Genomic DNA, 17,461 nt, shown 5'->3' on the forward strand with positions numbered 1-17,461 from the left:
ATGTGAGGTTTCACACTGGTGAGAAGCCATTTTCGTGCAAAATATGTCAGAAAAGTTTTGTATTGAGTCGTCATTTGAAAGTTCATATGAGAATTCACACTGGTGAGAAGCCATTTTCTTGCCAAACATGTGGGAAAAAGTTTGGACGTAGTGATGAATTGAAAGTCCACATTAGAACTCACACTGGTGAGAAGCCATATTGCTGCCAAACATGTGGTAAATCTTTTGTAGGTAGTGGCAATTTGAAACTCCATATGAGAATGCACACTGGTGAGAAGCCATATTGCTGCCAAACATGTGGTAAATCTTTTGTAGGTAGTGGCAATTTGAAACATCATATGAGAATTCACACTGGTGAGAAGCCATTTTCTTGCCAAACATGTGGGAAAAGTTTTGGACGTGGTGATAAATTGAAACTCCACATTAGAACTCACAGTTAAGAAGCCACATTATTGCGAAACATTCATGAAATGTTTTCGAAGTAGTTGGATCTTGAAAGGCCAGATGATGGCTCACATGTCAGAAGCCGTACACCTGCAATATATGTGGGAGAAGTTTTAGAGTTAATACACAATGGAAATTGTACATTAACACAACTCATGTAGTAGATGTAGTGGCTCTATGAAATGTGCCACATAAAGAAACTTGTATTTTATTAACTCGAATATTTCTTTCAATGCTGGTTCCTCAGACTGATGTTCCCGATTTGATGTATTACAACTAATAAAATCTCATTGTAAATTCCAACATTGGTGTGAATCTACAGAGGCGGGTTCCCACATCTGTCAGAAAGGGGGCACTATAAACATTTGAGATGTGAAGATAAAAAGTTGACCCATCAAAGTTGGCCATATTCTTGACAAACGTGGGAAAAGTTTAGTAAGTCGTAGTCATTTAAAACTCCACATGAGAACTCACACTGGTGAGAAGCCATATTCTTGCCAAACATGTGGGGACAGTTTTTCACATTGTGATGCATTGAATGTTCACATGAGAACTCAGACTGGAGAGGAGCCTGCAACACGTGATAAAAGCTTCTCTTAGTTTACAGACATGAAAAGTCATTTAAAGATTTATACAGGTAAAAATGTGTGTTTACAAAACAAGGATGTATCTAGGTTTAGTGTTGGTGAAGATGATAAATGATCTGAGGCTGTCCAGCCATCCTGCAACTACGGTCTTTTCACGAACATGTCCTTTAATTCACTCTGTATTTTTTTTCTTACATCAAATTGTTACAATTTGTATTATTTCAGTCTGCAGAGGTGATACAAACTCATGTAGTAGATGTTCTATGCTGCTTTATGACATTTGCCACATAAATAAACTTGTATTTTAATAACTAGAATATTTCTTTCAATGCTGGTTCGTCAGACTGATGTTCCTAATCTGATGGATTGAATAATGAGGGTAATTATGAGCACCATCAGTCTAAAGGCTCATTTATATCATTTTTACCAATGAAAATAGATATGTGTATTTTAAACTGTGTATTCATCACTGCCCACAAACTACCATGTGTTCTGAACGTTGACACAGCTACATACAAACATGGCAGCAATGAAGGAGGTCTTTATAACTTCAAAGCTTCAAAATCATTTTAATAGACACTGACTTGTAAAAAAGAGAATGGTGCCTTTTCCCTTCCCACTCCATGTCCTGACCACCTGTTCTTTCACTGTTTAACTTTAGTGAGAAGTTACGATCTTCAAAAGAAATGCAGAACTCAGGATTATCAGTGGGTTAAATTTCAGGAATCGTGCTGTCGATCATTTCAAAGGACTGAAGTCATTAAAAACCAGCGGCCATCTCAGATATCTAGGGAGGAATATCAAGATGAGGTTTGGTGAGTTTCTTACAGCAGCTTACAACATACTGTTTCCCAAAGTTAGGAGCCATTGGAAAGTGGTGGGTCATTGTCAAGTTGTTACTGCTGCTGATACATTTGAATATTTTTGTGTGTGGTCTGGTTTCATTAAAACTATGATCATCAACGTATATTTTTCTGTCTTTTGTGACAATGTTAACTCAACGTAGCATCGTAAATAAAGGAATGTACGATTTCTCTTCTCTTTCTCACTGTTGAAAGGTTTCTGTCATATTAGGCCGTTCTTGTCGCCCAGATGAATGTTCATTTTTCCATAAAGTTTTGTTTTAATTAGATATTTGATGGTATAAAAGACGTTGAAACGTCATGATTGACAGCAGAGACTGACTGGTGATGAAGATAAAAAGTTGACGCTGTCTCTCTGTCGGACCTTCGCAGTGTGACACCCACCGGAAGTAAACAGACAGCACCAGCAGCGTTAGCTAGGTGCATGTTAGCAGTTAGCTGGAAGACGGTAGTGTGGTCGTGTCTCTGGTAAATATTCAAGTAGTGGACGGAGCAGTGATGTCTTCGGCTCAGTATTTGAGAGAGTTTATCAGCGAGCGACTAACAGCTGCTGCTGAAGAGATATTCACAGTCTTTGAAAAAACCATCGTCCAGTACGAAGAAGAGGTCGCTCGTCAGCGCAGACTGCTGGACACCGTTTTGAAACCTGAAATAAAGCTACACAGGATCGGTCAGTACAACCAGAGTGTGGCTGACATTGGACTTGTGTCTCTGTGTTTGCTCCAGCCAGATAACAGTCGACCAGGTCTCATCTATAAACCTGACATCATATGGAACCTGGATTTCTCCTCGTCAAACCAGGCCTCCATTAAAGATGATTACAGGGAGTTTGGAAACACATCTGCAGATTGTGTTTGTGAAAATGTATCATGAGATTTCACAGTTTTCTCCGCGTGTAGAGAACATGGAACCAGGTCGTGACATAAGGAACAATAGACTCAGATTGGTCAAGTCAGGACTAGATTATCACAGAGAAGCAAATTACTCTTTAGAACATACTTTCATCTTTGTGACACATTTATTCTATTTTGAAATAAGGAAGCTCATTTTCTTTCATAACAAGAGCACATCACACCAGGTCCTGATCAATAACATTTCTACTTAGACTAGTTCTTAATACAGACCCTCCATGTGGTCTGGATGGAGAAAACACTGCGTGTTACTTTATTTTGTTGCTCTCATAAATACAATGGTATTTATAAAATTAAAAGTTGATTTCAACAACATAAATGATTGAGTGACACATTAAACCCTCACACAACAGTATGTGGTGCTAAAACCGAAGGAGCCGTTAGTATTGTTACTTATCTTTCACAGTAATTTTCAAATCTGAAACTAAATTGTCTTTATTTTAACATCACAGTTGTAACCTCTGTCTTGTGCCTCTTGGTTCCTCCAGAGCTCCCACAGCAGCATGTCTGTAAGGAGGAGGAGGTTCTCACTGACCAGCAGCTCTGTCACCAGGAGAGGAGCTCCAGTCTGGACCAAGAGGAACAAGAACCTCCACAGATTAAAGGGGAACAGGAGGAAATGTGCACCAGTCAGGAGGGAGAGCAGCTCGTACTGAAGCAGGAGACTGAACCCTTCATGTTGACTCCTCATTGTGAGGAAAGTGACCACAGAGAACCAGACGGTGAGCACCAGCTCCTCTCTCACAACTCTCCTTTAGCTGAGAGCCAAGATCAGAACAGAAGAAAACATTTGGATTCAGGATCAACAGGAAATGAAGAACCAAACCCACAGAAGAGTTTTCATGAAAACAGGAGTCACAGTAACAATGTGGACAACTCTCCCATATCAGAGACTAACTCTAATACTCAAACAGGTAAAAAGTCTTTCAAATGTGACACTTGTGGAAAAACTTTTGCCCATGAGTATAAATTGAAGATTCATCTGAGAACACACACAGGTGAAAAACCTTATTTATGCAAAATATGCAGGAAAGGATTTGGACGTAGTGATGACTTGCAAACCCACATGAGAGTTCACACTGGTGAGAAGCCATATTGTTGTAAAATATGTCAGAAACGTTTTGTGAAAAGTGGTGATTTGAAAGTCCACATGAGGTTTCACACTGGTGAGAAGCCATATCCCTGCAAAATATGTCAGAAACGTTTTGTGAAAAGTGGTGATTTGAAAGTTCATACGAGAATTCACACTGGTGAGAAGCCATATTCTTGCCAAACATGTGGGGAAAGGTTTGGACGTAGTGAGGAATTGAGAATCCACAAGAGAATTCACAGTGGTGAGAAGCCATATTGTTGCCAAACATGTGGGAAAAGGTTTGGACGTAGTGAGGAATTGAGAGTCCATATGAGAATTCACACTGGTGAGAAGCCATATTGTTGCCAAACATGTGGTAAATGTTTTGTAAGTAGTGGCAATTTGAAACTCCATATGAGGATTCACACTGGTGAGAAGCCATATTCTTGCCAAACATGTGGGAAAAGGTTTGGACGTAGTGAGGAATTGAGAGTCCACAAGAGAATTCACACTGGTGAGAAGCCATATTGTTGCCAAACATGTGGTAAATGTTTTGTAAGTAATGGCAATTTGAAACTCCATATGAGGATTCACACTGGTGAGAAGCCATATTCTTGCCAAACATGTGGGAAAAGGTTTGGACGTAGTGAGGAATTGAGAGTCCACAAGAGAATTCACAATGGTGAGAAGCCATATTGTTGCCAAACATGTGGTAAATGTTTTGTAAGTAATGGCAATTTGAAACTCCATATGAGGATTCACACTGGTGAGAAGCCATATTCTTGCCAAACATGTGGGGAAAGGTTTGGACGTAGTGATCAATTGAAACTCCACATTAGAACTCACAGTTGAGAAGCCACATTCTTGCGAAACATTTATGAAATGTTTTGGAAGTAGTTGGATCTTGAAAGGCCAGATGATGGCTCACATGTCAGAAGCCGTACACCTGCAATATCTGTGGGAGAAGTTTTAGAGTTAATACACAATGGAAATTGTACATTAACACAACTCATGTAGTAGATGTAGTGGCTCTATGAAATGTGCCACATAAAAAAACTTGTACTTTATTAACGAGAATATTTCTTAAAATGCTGGTTCCTCAGACTGATGTTCCCGATTTGATGTATTACAACTAATAAAATCTCATTGTAAATTCCAACATTGGTGTGAATCTACAGAGGCGGGTTCCCACATCTGTCAGAAAGGGGGCACTATAAACATTTGAGATGTGAAGATAAAAAGCTGACCCATCAAAGTTGGCCATATTCTTGACAATGTGGGATTTTTGGCAGTTTAGTAAGTCGTAGTTATTTTAAACTCCGCATGATAACTCACACTGGTGAGAAGCTGTACTCCTGCAATATCTGTGGGAGAAGATTCACACAGCAGAACACATGAGAGAGCTCTTAGTGAATAACTAACGGTGCAGATGAGAAGAGAATGGTGAGAATTCCTTTCACTGCAACACCTCTGGGTAAAGATACTTTTCTTTGACACATTTGGAAATCATACGAGTTCAACGTAACCTTAAAATGTATATTAATGATCAAAAAAATACTTAATCATGATTATCATTATTATTATTGTTGTTGTTGTTATTAAATAGAAGAAAAAATAATGTTTCTCTTCTGGAAGTTTACAGACAGCACCAGCAGCGTTAGCTAGGTGCATGTTAGCAGTTAGCTGGAAGACGGTAGTGTGGTCGTGTCTCTGGTAAATATTCAAGTAGTGGACGGAGCAGTGATGTCTTCGGCTCAGTATTTGAGAGAGTTTATCAGCGAGCGACTAACAGCTGCTGCTGAAGAGATATTCACGGTCTTTGAAAAAACCATCGTCCAGTACGAAGAAGAGGTCGCTCGTCAGCGCAGACTGCTGGACACCGTTTTGAAACCTGAAATAAAGCTACACAGGATCGGTCAGTACAACCAGAGTGTGGCTGACATTGGACTTGTTTCTCTGTGTTTGTGGTCTGGATGGAGAAAACACTGCATGTTACTTTATTTTGTTGCTCTCATAAATACAATGGTATTTATAAAATTAAAAGTTGATTTCAACAACATAAATGATTGAGTGACACATTAAACCCTCACACAACAATATGTGGTGCTAAAACCGAAGGAGCCGTTAGTATTGTTCCTTATCTTTCACAGTAATTTTCAAATCTGAAACTAAATTGTCTTTATTTTAACATCACAGTTGAAACCTCTGTCTTGTGTCTCTTTGTTCCTCCAGAGCTCCCACAGCAGCATGTCTGTGAGGAGGAGGAGGTTCTCACTGACCAGCAGCTCTGTCACCAGGAGAGGAACTCCAGTCTGGACCAAGAGGAACAGAAACCTCCACAGATTAAAGAGGAACAGGAGGAAATGTGCACCAGTCAGGAGGGAGAGCAGCTCGTACTGAAGCAGGAGACTGAAACCTTCATGTTGACTCCTCATTGTGAGGAAAGTGACCACAGAGAACCAGACGGTGAGCACCAGCTCCTCTCTCACAACTCTCCTGTAGCTGAGAGCCAAGATCAGAACAAAAGAAAACATTTGGATTCAGGATCAACAGGAAATGAAGAACCAAACCCACAGAAGAGTTTTCATGAAAACAGGAGTCACGGTAACAATGTGGACAACTCTCCCAAATCAGAGTTTAACTCTAATACTCACACAGGTAAAAAGTCTTTCAAATGTGAAACTTGTGGAAAAACTTATGCTCGTAAGTATGAATTGAAAATTCATCTGAGAACACACACGGGTGAAAAACCTTATTTATGCAAAATATGCAGGAAAGGATTTGTACGTAGTGATGATTTGAAAGTCCACATGAGAATTCACACAGGTGAGAAGCCATATTCTTGCCAAACATGTACAAAACGTTTTGTAAGTAGTGGTAAATTGAAAGTCCATGTGAGGTTTCACACTGGTGAGAAGCCATTTTCGTGCGAAATATGTCAGAAAGGTTTTGCAATGAGTTATGATTTGAAAGTCCATGTGAGGTTTCACACTGGTGAGAAGCCATATCCCTGCAAAATATGTCGGAAACATTTTGTGAAAAGTGGTGATTTGAAAGTTCATATGAGAATTCACACTGGTGAGAAGCCATATTCTTGCCAAACATGTGGGAAAAGGTTTGGACTTAGTGAGGACTTGAGACTCCACAAGAGAATTCACACTGGTGAGAAGCCATATTGTTGCCAAACATGTGGTAAATGTTTTGTAAGTAGTGGCAATTTGAAACTCCATATGAGGATTCACACTGGTGAGAAGCCATTTTTGTGCAAAATATGTCAGAAACATTTTGTGAAAAGTGGTGATTTGAAAGTTCATATGAGAATTCACACTGGTGAGAAGCCATATTCTTGCCAAACATGTGGGAAAAGGTTTGGACTTAGTGAGGACTTGAGACTCCACAAGAGAATTCACACTGGTGAGAAGCCATATTGTTACCAAACATGTGGTAAATGTTTTGTAAGTAGTGGCAATTTGAAACTCCACATGAGAATTCACACTGGTGAGAAGCCATATTCTTGCAAAATATGTCAGAAAAGGTATACACAAAGTGGTCATTTGAATTTCCACATGAGGAGTCACAGGTGAGAAGCAATTTTCTTGCCAAAGATGTGGGGAAAGTTTTTCACATTGTGATGCATTGAACGTTCACATGAGAACTCAGACTGGGGAGGAGCCTGTAACACGTGATAAAAGCTTCTCTTAGTTTACACACATGAAAAGTCATTTAAAGATTTATACAGGTAAAAATGTGTGTTTACAAAACAAGGATGTATCTAGGTTTAGTGTTGTTGAAGATGATAAATGATCTGAGGCTGTCCAGCCATCCTGCAACTACGGTCTTTTCATGAACATGTCCTTTAATTCACTGTCTGTATTGTTTTTCTGACATCAAATTGTTATAATTTGTATTATTTCAGTCTGCAGAGGTGATACAAACTCATGTAGTAGATGTTCTATGCTGCTTTATGACATTTGCCACAAAAATAAACTTGTATTTTAATAATTAGAATATTTCTTTCAATGCTGGTTCGTCAGACTGATGTTCCTAATCTGATGGATTGAATAATGAGGGTAATTATGAGCACCATCAGTCTAAAGGCTCATTTATATCATTTTTACCAATGAAAATAGATATGTCTATTTTAAACTGTGTATTCATCACTGCCCACAAACTACCATGTGTTCTGAACGTTGACACAGCTGCATACAAACATGGCAGCAATGAAGGAGGTCTTTATAACTTCAAAGCTTCAAAATCATTTTAATAGACACTGACTTGTAAAAAAGAGAATGGTGCCTTTTCCCTTCCCACTCCATGTCCTGACCACCTGTTCTTTCACTGTTTAACTTTAGTGAGAAGTTACGATCTTCAAAAGAAATGCAGAACTCAGGATTATCAGTGGGTTAAATTTCAGGAATCGTGCTGTCGATCATTTCAAAGGACTGAAGTCATTAAAAACCAGCGGCCATCTCAGATATCTAGGGAGGAATATCAAGATGAGGTTTGGTGAGTTTCTTACAGCAGCTTACAACATACTGTTTCCCAAAGTTAGGAGCCATTGGAAAGTGGTGGGTCATTGTCAAGTTGTTACTGCTCCTGATACATTTGAATATTTTTGTGTGTGGTCTGGTTTCATTAAAACTATGATCATCAATGTATATTTTTCTGTCTTTTGTGACAATGTTAACTCAACGTAGCATCGTAAATAAAGGAATGTACGATTTCTCTTCTCTTTCTCACTGTTGGTTTCTGTCATTTTAGGCCGCTCTTATCAACCAGATGAATGTTCATTTTTCCATAAAGTTTTGTTTTAATTAGATATTTGATGATATGAAAGACGTTGAAACGTCATGATTGACAGCAGAGACTGACTGGTGATGAAGATAAAAAATGTACCCTGTCTCTGTCGGACCTTCACAGTGTGACACCCACCGGAAGTAAACACAGCACCAGCAGCGTTAGCTAGGTGCATGTTAGCAGTTAGCTGGAAGACGGTAGTGTGGTCGTGTCTCTGGTAAATATTCAAGTAGTGGACGGAGCAGTGATGTCTTCGGTTCAGTATTTGAGAGAGTTTATCAGCGAGCGACTAACAGCTGCTGCTGAAGAGATATTCACAGTCTTTGAAAAAACCATCGTCCAGTACGAAGAAGAGGTCGCTCGTCAGCGCAGACTGCTGGACACCGTTTTGAAACCTGAAATAAAGCTACACAGGATCGGTCAGTACAACCAGAGTGTGGCTGACATTGGACTTGTGTCTCTGTGTTTGCTGTGTTTGTAGTCTGGATGGAGAAAACACTGCGTGTTACTTTATTTTGTTGCTCTCATGAATACAATGGTATTTATAAAATTAAAAGTTGATTTCAACAACATAAATGATTGAGTGACACATTAAACCCTCACACAACAGTATGTGGTGCTAAAACCGGAGGAGCCGTTAGTATTGTTCCTTATCTTTCACAGTAATTTTCAAATCTGAAACTAAATTGTCTTTATTTTAACATCACAGTTGTAACCTCTGTCTTGTGTCTCTTTGTTCCTCCAGAGCTCCCACAGCAGCATGTCTGTAAGGAGGAGGAGGTTCTCACTGACCAGCAGCTCTGTCACCAGGAGAGGAACTCCAGTCTGGACCAAGAGGAACAAGAACCTCCACAGATTAAAGAGGAACAGGAGGAAATGTGCACCAGTCAGGAGGGAGAGCAGCTCGTACTGAAGCAGGAGACTGAAACCTTCATGTTGACTCCTCATTGTGAGGAAAGTGACCACAGAGAACCAGACGGTGAGCACCAGCTCCTCTCTCACAACTCTCCTGTAGCTGAGAGCCAAGATCAGAACAGAAGAAAACATTTGGATTCAGGATCAACAGGAAATGAAGAACCAAACCCACAGAAGAGTTTTCATGAAAACAGGAGTCACGGTAACAATGTGGACAACTCTCCCAAATCAGAGTTTAACTCTCATACTCACACAGGTAAAAAGTCTTTAAAATGTGACACTTGTGGAAAAACTTTTGTTTATAAGTATAATTTGAAGATTCATCTGAGAACACACACGGGTGAAAAACCTTATTTATGCAAAATATGCAGGAAAAGATTTGGACGTAGTGATGAATTGAAAGTCCACATGAGAATTCACACTGGTGAGAAGCCATATTGTTGCCAAACATGTGGTAAATGTTTTGTAAGTAGTGGTAATTTGAAAGTCCATGTGAGGTTTCACACTGGTGAGAAGCCATTTTCGTGCAAAATATGTCAGAAAAGTTTTGTGAAAAGTGGTGATTTGAAAGTCCATGTGAGGTTTCACACTGGTGAGAAGCCATTTTTGTGCAAAATATGTCAGAAAAGTTTTGTAATGAGTGGTGATTTGAAAGTTCATATGAGAATTCACACTGGTGAGAAGCCATATTCTTGCCAAACATGTGGGAAAAGGTTTGGACGTAGTGATGAATTGAGAGTCCATATGAGAATTCACACAGGTGAGAAGCCATATTCTTGTAAAATATGTCAGAAATGTTTTGTGAAAAGTGGTGATTTGAAACTCCACATGAGATCTCACACTGATGAGAAGCCATATTCTTGCCAAACATGTGGGGAAAGGTTTGGACGTAGTGATGAATTGAAATTCCACATTAGAACTCACAGTTGAGAAGCCACATTCTTGTGAAACATTTATGAAATGTTTTGGAACTAGTTGAAATCCTATCCCATTATGGGGTAAAGATTTTATTTGACACATTTGGAAATCATACAAGATGAATTTGTCTTTTAAATTTATGTTGGAGTAGTTTTCATTACATCCAATTGATATACATATTTTGCCTTCAAATGTGAAACAAACTCGTGTAGTAGATGTAGTGGCTCTATGAAATGTGCCACTTAAAGAAACTTGTATTTTATTAACCAGAATATTTCTTTCAATGCTGGTTCCTCAGACTGATGTTCCCGATTTGATGTATTACAACTAATAGAATCTCATTGTAAATTCCAACATTGGTGTGAATCTACAGAGGCGGGTTCCCACATCTGTCAGAAAGGGGGCACTATAAACATTTGAGATGTGAAGATAAAAAGCTGACCCATCAAAGTGGACCATATTCTTGACAATGTGGGATTTTTGGCAGTTTTGTAAGTCGTAGTTATTTAAAACTCCACATGAGAACTCACACTGGTGAGAAGCTGTACTCCTGCAATATCTGTGGGAGAAGATTCACACAGCAGAACACATGAGAGAGCTCTTAGTGAATAACTAACGGTGCAGATGAGAAGAGAATGGTGAGAATTCCTTTCACTGCAACACCTCTGGGTAAAGATACTTTTCTTTGACACATTTGGAAATCATACGAGTTGAACGTGTCCTTAAAATGTATATTAATGATAAAAAAAATTTTAATCATTATTGTTGTTGTTGTTATTAAATAAAAGAAAAAATAATGTTCTCTTCCGGAAGTTTACAGACAGCGCTAGCAGCGTTAGCTAGGTGCATGTTAGCAGTTAGCTGGAAGACGGTAGTGTGGTCGTGTCTCTGGTAAATATTCAAGTAGTGGACGGAGCAGTGATGTCTTCGGCTCAGTATTTGAGAGAGTTTATCAGCGAGCGACTAACAGCTGCTGCTGAAGAGATATTCACAGTCTTTGAAAAAACCATCGTCCAGTACGAAGAAGAGGTCGCTCGTCAGCGCAGACTGCTGGACACCGTTTTGAAACCTGAAATAAAGCTACACAGGATCGGTCAGTACAACCAGAGTGTGGCTGACATTGGACTTGTTTCTCTGTGTTTGCTGTGTTTGTAGTCTGGATGGAGAAAACACTGCGTGTTACTTTATTTTGTTGCTCTCATAAATACAATGGTATTTATAAAATTAAAAGTTGATTTCAACAACATAAATGATTGAGTGACACATTAAATCCTCACACAACAGTATGTGGTGCTAAAACCGGAGGAGCCGTTAGTATTGTTCCTTATCTTTCACAGTAATTTTCAAATCTGAAATTAAATTGTCTTTATTTTAACATCACAGTTTTAACCTCTGTCTTGTGTCTCTTTGTTCCTCCAGAGCTCCCACAGCAGCATGTCTGTAAGGAGGAGGAGGTTCTCACTGACCAGCAGCTCTGTCACCAGGAGAGGAACTCCAGTCTGGACCAAGAGGAACAAGAAACTCCACAGATTAAAGAGGAACAGGAGGAAATGTGCACCAGTCAGGAGGGAGAGCAGCTCGTACTGAAGCAGGAGACTGAACCCTTCATGTTGACTCCTCATTGTGAGGAAAGTGACCACAGAGAACCAGACGGTGAGCACCAGCTCCTCTCTCACAACTCTCCTGTAGCTGAGAGCCAAGATCAGAACAGAAGAAAACATTTGGATTCAGGATCAACAGGAAATGAAGAACCAAACCCACAGAAGAGTTTTCATGAAAACAGGAGTCACAGTAACAATGTGGACAACTCTCCCAAATCAGAGATTAACTCTAATACTCACACAGGTAAAAAGTCTTTCAAATGTGACACTTGTGGAAAAACTTTTGCTCGTATGTATAAATTGAAAATTCATCTGAGAACACACACGGGTGAAAAACCTTATTTATGCAAAATATGCAGGAAAGGATTTGTACGTAGTGATGAATTGCAAATCCACCTGAGAACTCACACAGGTGAGAAACCATATTCTTGCCAAACATGTACAAAACGTTTTGTAAGTAGTGGTAATTTGAAAGTCCACATGATGTTTCACACTGGTGAGAAGCCATTTTCGTGCGAAATATGTCAGAAAGGTTTTGTAAGTAGTGGTAATTTGAAAGTCCACATGATGATTCACACTGGTGAGAAGCCATTTTCGTGCGAAATATGTCAGAAAGGTTTTGTAATGAGTTATGATTTGAAGGTTCATATGAGAATTCACACTGGTGAGAAGCCATATCCCTGCAAAATATGTCAGAAACGTTTTGTGAAAAGTGGTGATTTGAAAGTTCATACGAGAATTCACACTGGTGAGAAGCCATATTCTTGCCAAACATGTGGGGAAAGGTTTGGACGTAGTGATCAATTGAAAGTCCACATTAGAACTCACAGTTAAGAAGCCACATTATTGCGAAACATTCATGAAATGTTTTGGAAGTAGTTGGATCTTAAAAGTCCAGATGATGGCTCACATGTCAGAAGCCGTACACCTGCATTTTCTGTGGGAGAAGTTTTAGAGTTAATACACAATGGAAATTGTACATTAACACAACTCATGTAGTAGATGTAGTGGCTCTATGAAATGTGCCACATAAAGAAACTTGTATTTTATTAACTAGAATATTTCTTTCAATGCTGGTTCCTCAGACTGATGTTCCCGATTTGATGTATTACAACTAATAAAATCTCATTGTAAATTCCAACATTGGTGTGAATCTACAGAGGCGGGTTCCCACATCTGTCAGAAAGGGGGCACTATAAACATTTGAGATGTGAAGATAAAAAGTGGACCATATTCTTGACTGTGGGATTTTTGGCAGTTTAGTAAGTCGTAGTTATTTAAAACTCCGCATGAGAACTCACACTGGTGAGAAGCTGTACTCCTGCAATATCTGTGGGAGAAGATTCACACAGCAGAACACATGAGAGAGCTCTTAGTGAATAACTAACGGTGCAGATGAGAAGAGAATGGTGAGAATTCCTTTCACTGCAACACCTCTGGGTAAAGATACTTTCTTTGACACATTTGGAAATCATACGAGTTGAACGTAACCTTAAAATGTATATGAATGATCAAAAAAATATTTAATCATTATTTTTGTTATTATTATTATTACTGTTGTTATTCAATAAAAGAAAAAATAATGTTTCTCTTCCGGAAGTTTAAAATGCACCGGAAGTAAACAGACAGCGCTAGCAGCGTTAGCTAGGTGCACGTTAGCAGTTAGCTGGAAGACGGTAGTGTGGTCGTGTCTCGGGTAAATATTCAAGTAGTGGACGGAGCAGTGATGTCTTCGGCTCAGTATTTGAGAGAGTTTATCAGCTGCTGCTGAAGAGATATTCACAGTCTTTGAAAAAACCATCGTCCTGTACGAAGAAGAGGTCGCTCGTCAGCGCAGACTGCTGGATCCGGTTTCTAAACCTGACATGAAGGCACACAGGATCGGTCAGTATAACCTGACTGTTCCACTTGTTTCTCTCTGTTTTCTCCACTCAGACATAACAACAGACCGTCAAACCTCGACTCGATGAACAAATTGACTCCAGTTGCTTTTTATTACTGTTTCAAGTTTGTGAAATCTCCATTCTATTTGTGAAAATGCAACTAAACCGATTTCAAATCTAAACCACATTAGACCAGGTCCCAATAAGCAACTTTGTTTGTGTCAGATTTTCGAAGATCGATTTCACTGTTTGGTTCTATACTAATTTGGTGAATGAAGGTCAACATCAAGACATTTTTAAGATGAATGCTCCTTTATTGTTGCTCTCATAACATCGACCAAAGTTTTCACAAATATGAAAATGACAATATTTGGTACCAAAAATAGCAACTTAACTTTCCCCTTAACCGTCCAATCTGAAACTCACTGTCGTACCATCATTTTTCTATCATCTCAATTTTAAAGCAACTTGACATAATTTCCCCTGAGCAATGAGCAGTGACCGAGAAGAGGATGAGAGTAAAACTAAGAGCCATTATGGACGAACCCTGTCCTGAACGGAGGCAGCTCACATTCAGCCACAGGCCCTACGGTCAAACACTGAAAACTATATCTCAGGGAAGAACTGCTGCACGGTTTGTACTCAGTATATTACAAAGAATGGACAAATTGCACATGACCACAACTTGATCTCCATAAAGCATTATTTCAGTTTTTTCGTACATAACATTTCTATTTCTATTCATACTATTATTTTTACTATATTTTCCCCTTCGTGTCTACTTTCTCATGCCGCTGTCATTTGGTGAATATCCTCTAAGGAGGATAAATAAAGGTGCATCTTATTTTGACAGCGCCCCCTGCAGCCACGTATGTTAACTAATGGTGTTGGGCACCGTGTCCGAGTGATAAAGTGATTTTCATGTGGAGAAAAACCAAAGTCTTTCACTGTGTTGAGTGAAGCTCTTACTGTGTGATCCCATTCACTAAACTGAAACACAACAGAACGGTGGATATTACCGATGATGCCTGAACCAGAAGAGCTGTGGCTGCAACAAATCCACCAAACTGTTTAGAATTCTTCCTATTTAAAAAAAATAATGTCCCTGATTATTGGAGATAAACACTTGTTTTTAATAATTTAACTGATTAACAGTTCAGCATTTCTCACAGTCAGAGATTAGACTCGCTCCCTAAAGTTACACAGAGCAAGAACGACCATTTAGGGTGAAGATTGGGAGTCATGAAGAGGCTCCACTATCCCTTTTCTAAGTCACTGAACCACCAACTTCATTTTAAAGTTTCTATTTGAAGGTAATAAGTTGGCTATTGTTGCTCTTACTTATCTCTGGTGTCTTTGTTCCTCCAGAGCTCCCACAGCAGCATGTCTGTAAGGAGGAGGAGGTTCTCACTGACCAGCAGCTCTGTCACCAGGAGAGGAGCTCCAGTCTGGATCAAGACGACCAAAAACCTCCACAGATTAAAGAGGAACAGGAGGAAATGTGCACCAGTCAGGAGGGAGAGCAGCTCGTACTGAAGCAGGAGACTGAAACCTTCATGTTGACTCCTCATTGTGAGGAAAGTGACCACAGAGAACCAGATGATGAGCACCAGCTCCTCTCTCACAACTCTCCTGTAGCTGAGAGCCAAGATCAGAACAGAAGAAAACATTTGGATTCAGGATCAACAGGAAATGAAGAACCAAACCCTCAGGATAGTGTTTATGAAAACTGGAGTCACAGTAACAATGTTTACAACTGTCCCATATCAGAGATTAACTCTAATACTCAAACAAAGTCTTTCAAATGTGACACTTGTGGAAAAGCTTTTGTGTTTGAGAGTCACTTAAAAATACATCTGAGAATCCACACAGGTGAGAAGCCATTTTTATGTAAAATATGTGGAAGAACATTCAGTACCATGTCCACATTAAAAAGGCATATGACAACTCACACAGGTGAGAAGCCATATTCTTGCAAAATATGTCGCAAAAGTTTTGTACGCACTGGCGTCTTGAAAGTCCATATGAGGAGTCACACAGGAGAGAAGCCGTATATTTGCAAAACATGTCAAAAATGCTTTGTAAGTAGTAGTGATTTGAAAGTCCACATGAGAACTCACACAGGAGAGAAGCCTTATATTTGCAAAATATGTCGCAAATGTTTTGTACGTAGTGGCAACTTGAAAGTCCACATGAGAACCCATACAGGTGAGAAGCCATTTTCTTGCGAAAACTGTGGGAAAAGCTTTAATCACATTTCAGCATTAAGGGAGCATAGGAGATTACACACAGGCGAAAAGCCGTATTCTTGCAAAATATGTCAGAAATGTTTTGTTCGTATTTGTGATTTGAAAATCCACATGAGAACTCACACAGGTGAGAAGCCATATTCTTGTAAAATTTGTCGGAAAAGATTTGTTAGTAGTAGTGATTTGAAAGTCCACATGAGGCGTCACACTGGTGAGAAGCCATATTCTTGCAACACCTGTGGGAAAACATTTATAGTGAAGTCAGGTTTAAAAAGTCATATGAGCCTGCACACAGGTGAAAAGTTGCATTCTTGCCAAATATGTGAGAAAAGTTTTGTAAGTAGTAGTGGTTTGAAAGTCCACATGAAAATTCACACAGGTGAGAAGCCGTACTCCTGCAATACATGTGGGAAAAGATTCTGTCGTTCGTCAGACATGAAAAGGCATCTAAAAATTCATACATCTTAAAGATCATAGAGCTTTCAGGCTTATTGAATAATTGATGGTGCACATGACATCGCACTGGTGATAATTCATATCACTGCAACATCTTGAGGAAAAGATACATTGAAGTGACACATTTGGAAGTCATATGACCTGAGATCAAAAAGCTCAGAGATCTCTAACAGGTCAGAACTGTTCCTGATTTAAATTTGGTCATTTTCGCCTTCAACACAATATCTTTTTTCCAGACACAGACCATTCCCAGTGTTTCTACTTAGAAGTCTGAATCTTTAAGCACATCATGCACCATAAGCAATTCACAAGGCTGGGGCTGGGAGCCAAATCTGTAGAGTAGGGTCGATTCCGCCAATACGATTTGTTTGAATCCACTTTGAATGAGAACACCATGATGGAGCATGCAATTACGCCACACTTCAGTTCTGCGAGCCTTATGTTCTACCTCAATGAAGCAGAAAACATAAGGCGTGTGAATATACAAAAGTTGATGGTTTCTTTTTTTCTATTAATATTAATTTGTTATTATGTTATAAGTGTTTACAACAGTAATTATTTATGGTTTGTATGAATATCTCCCAAATCTAGGAAAAAATTGCGTGCGTATCCTTAAATATATAATGACATTTTAAATGCTTTCCTGTTTTATGTCAGGTACGTGACTGGTTTGTGAAGTCTATGATGTTGATGGCGATAAACTTTGGTTCTGTTGGGTCTTCATTCCAAGTACAGACTTATCTTTCTAGTTTACTATGATCTGGG

The 17,461-nt window shown here is 39.2% G+C and overlaps 3 protein-coding genes and 1 long non-coding RNA gene across 4 annotated transcripts; 3 read left to right on the plus strand and 1 right to left on the minus strand.

The window, feature by feature from the left end:
* Positions 1-992: 992 nt before the first annotated feature.
* On the minus strand, positions 993-3,525 carry LOC117758914. The gene is made up of 3 exons (XR_004613380.1): positions 3,402-3,525; positions 2,968-2,975; positions 993-1,003 (listed from the first exon to the last, which is right to left on the minus strand). It is a non-coding gene; the product is annotated as an uncharacterized LOC117758914 (long non-coding RNA).
* Positions 3,526-3,647: 122 nt separating this feature from the next.
* Positions 3,648-5,132, plus strand: LOC117758805 (gastrula zinc finger protein XlCGF17.1-like). Its single transcript, XM_034580770.1, has 2 exons — positions 3,648-3,665; positions 3,698-5,132. The coding sequence occupies exons 1-2, from the start codon at positions 3,648-3,650 to the stop codon at positions 4,727-4,729; spliced, it is 1,050 nt and encodes a 349-aa protein (XP_034436661.1). The 3' UTR covers positions 4,730-5,132.
* Positions 5,133-5,434: 302 nt separating this feature from the next.
* On the plus strand, positions 5,435-12,196 carry LOC117758806 (PAX-interacting protein 1-like). Its single transcript, XM_034580771.1, has 5 exons — positions 5,435-5,792; positions 6,110-6,343; positions 9,420-9,653; positions 11,927-12,004; positions 12,141-12,196. The coding sequence occupies exons 1-5, from the start codon at positions 5,621-5,623 to the stop codon at positions 12,194-12,196; spliced, it is 774 nt and encodes a 257-aa protein (XP_034436662.1). The 5' UTR covers positions 5,435-5,620.
* Positions 12,197-13,453: 1,257 nt separating this feature from the next.
* On the plus strand, positions 13,454-17,421 carry LOC117758912 (gastrula zinc finger protein XlCGF28.1-like). Its single transcript, XM_034580953.1, has 3 exons — positions 13,454-13,992; positions 15,360-16,720; positions 17,201-17,421. Exons 1-2 carry the CDS (start codon positions 13,974-13,976, stop codon positions 16,706-16,708), a joined length of 1,368 nt encoding a protein of 455 aa, XP_034436844.1. The 5' UTR covers positions 13,454-13,973; the 3' UTR covers positions 16,709-16,720; positions 17,201-17,421.
* Positions 17,422-17,461: the final 40 nt, after the last annotated feature.

The sequence above is a fragment of the Hippoglossus hippoglossus genome, chromosome 24 (assembly GCF_009819705.1).
Source record: "Hippoglossus hippoglossus isolate fHipHip1 chromosome 24, fHipHip1.pri, whole genome shotgun sequence".
In the NCBI taxonomy this organism is placed as follows: domain Eukaryota; kingdom Metazoa; phylum Chordata; class Actinopteri; order Pleuronectiformes; family Pleuronectidae; genus Hippoglossus; species Hippoglossus hippoglossus.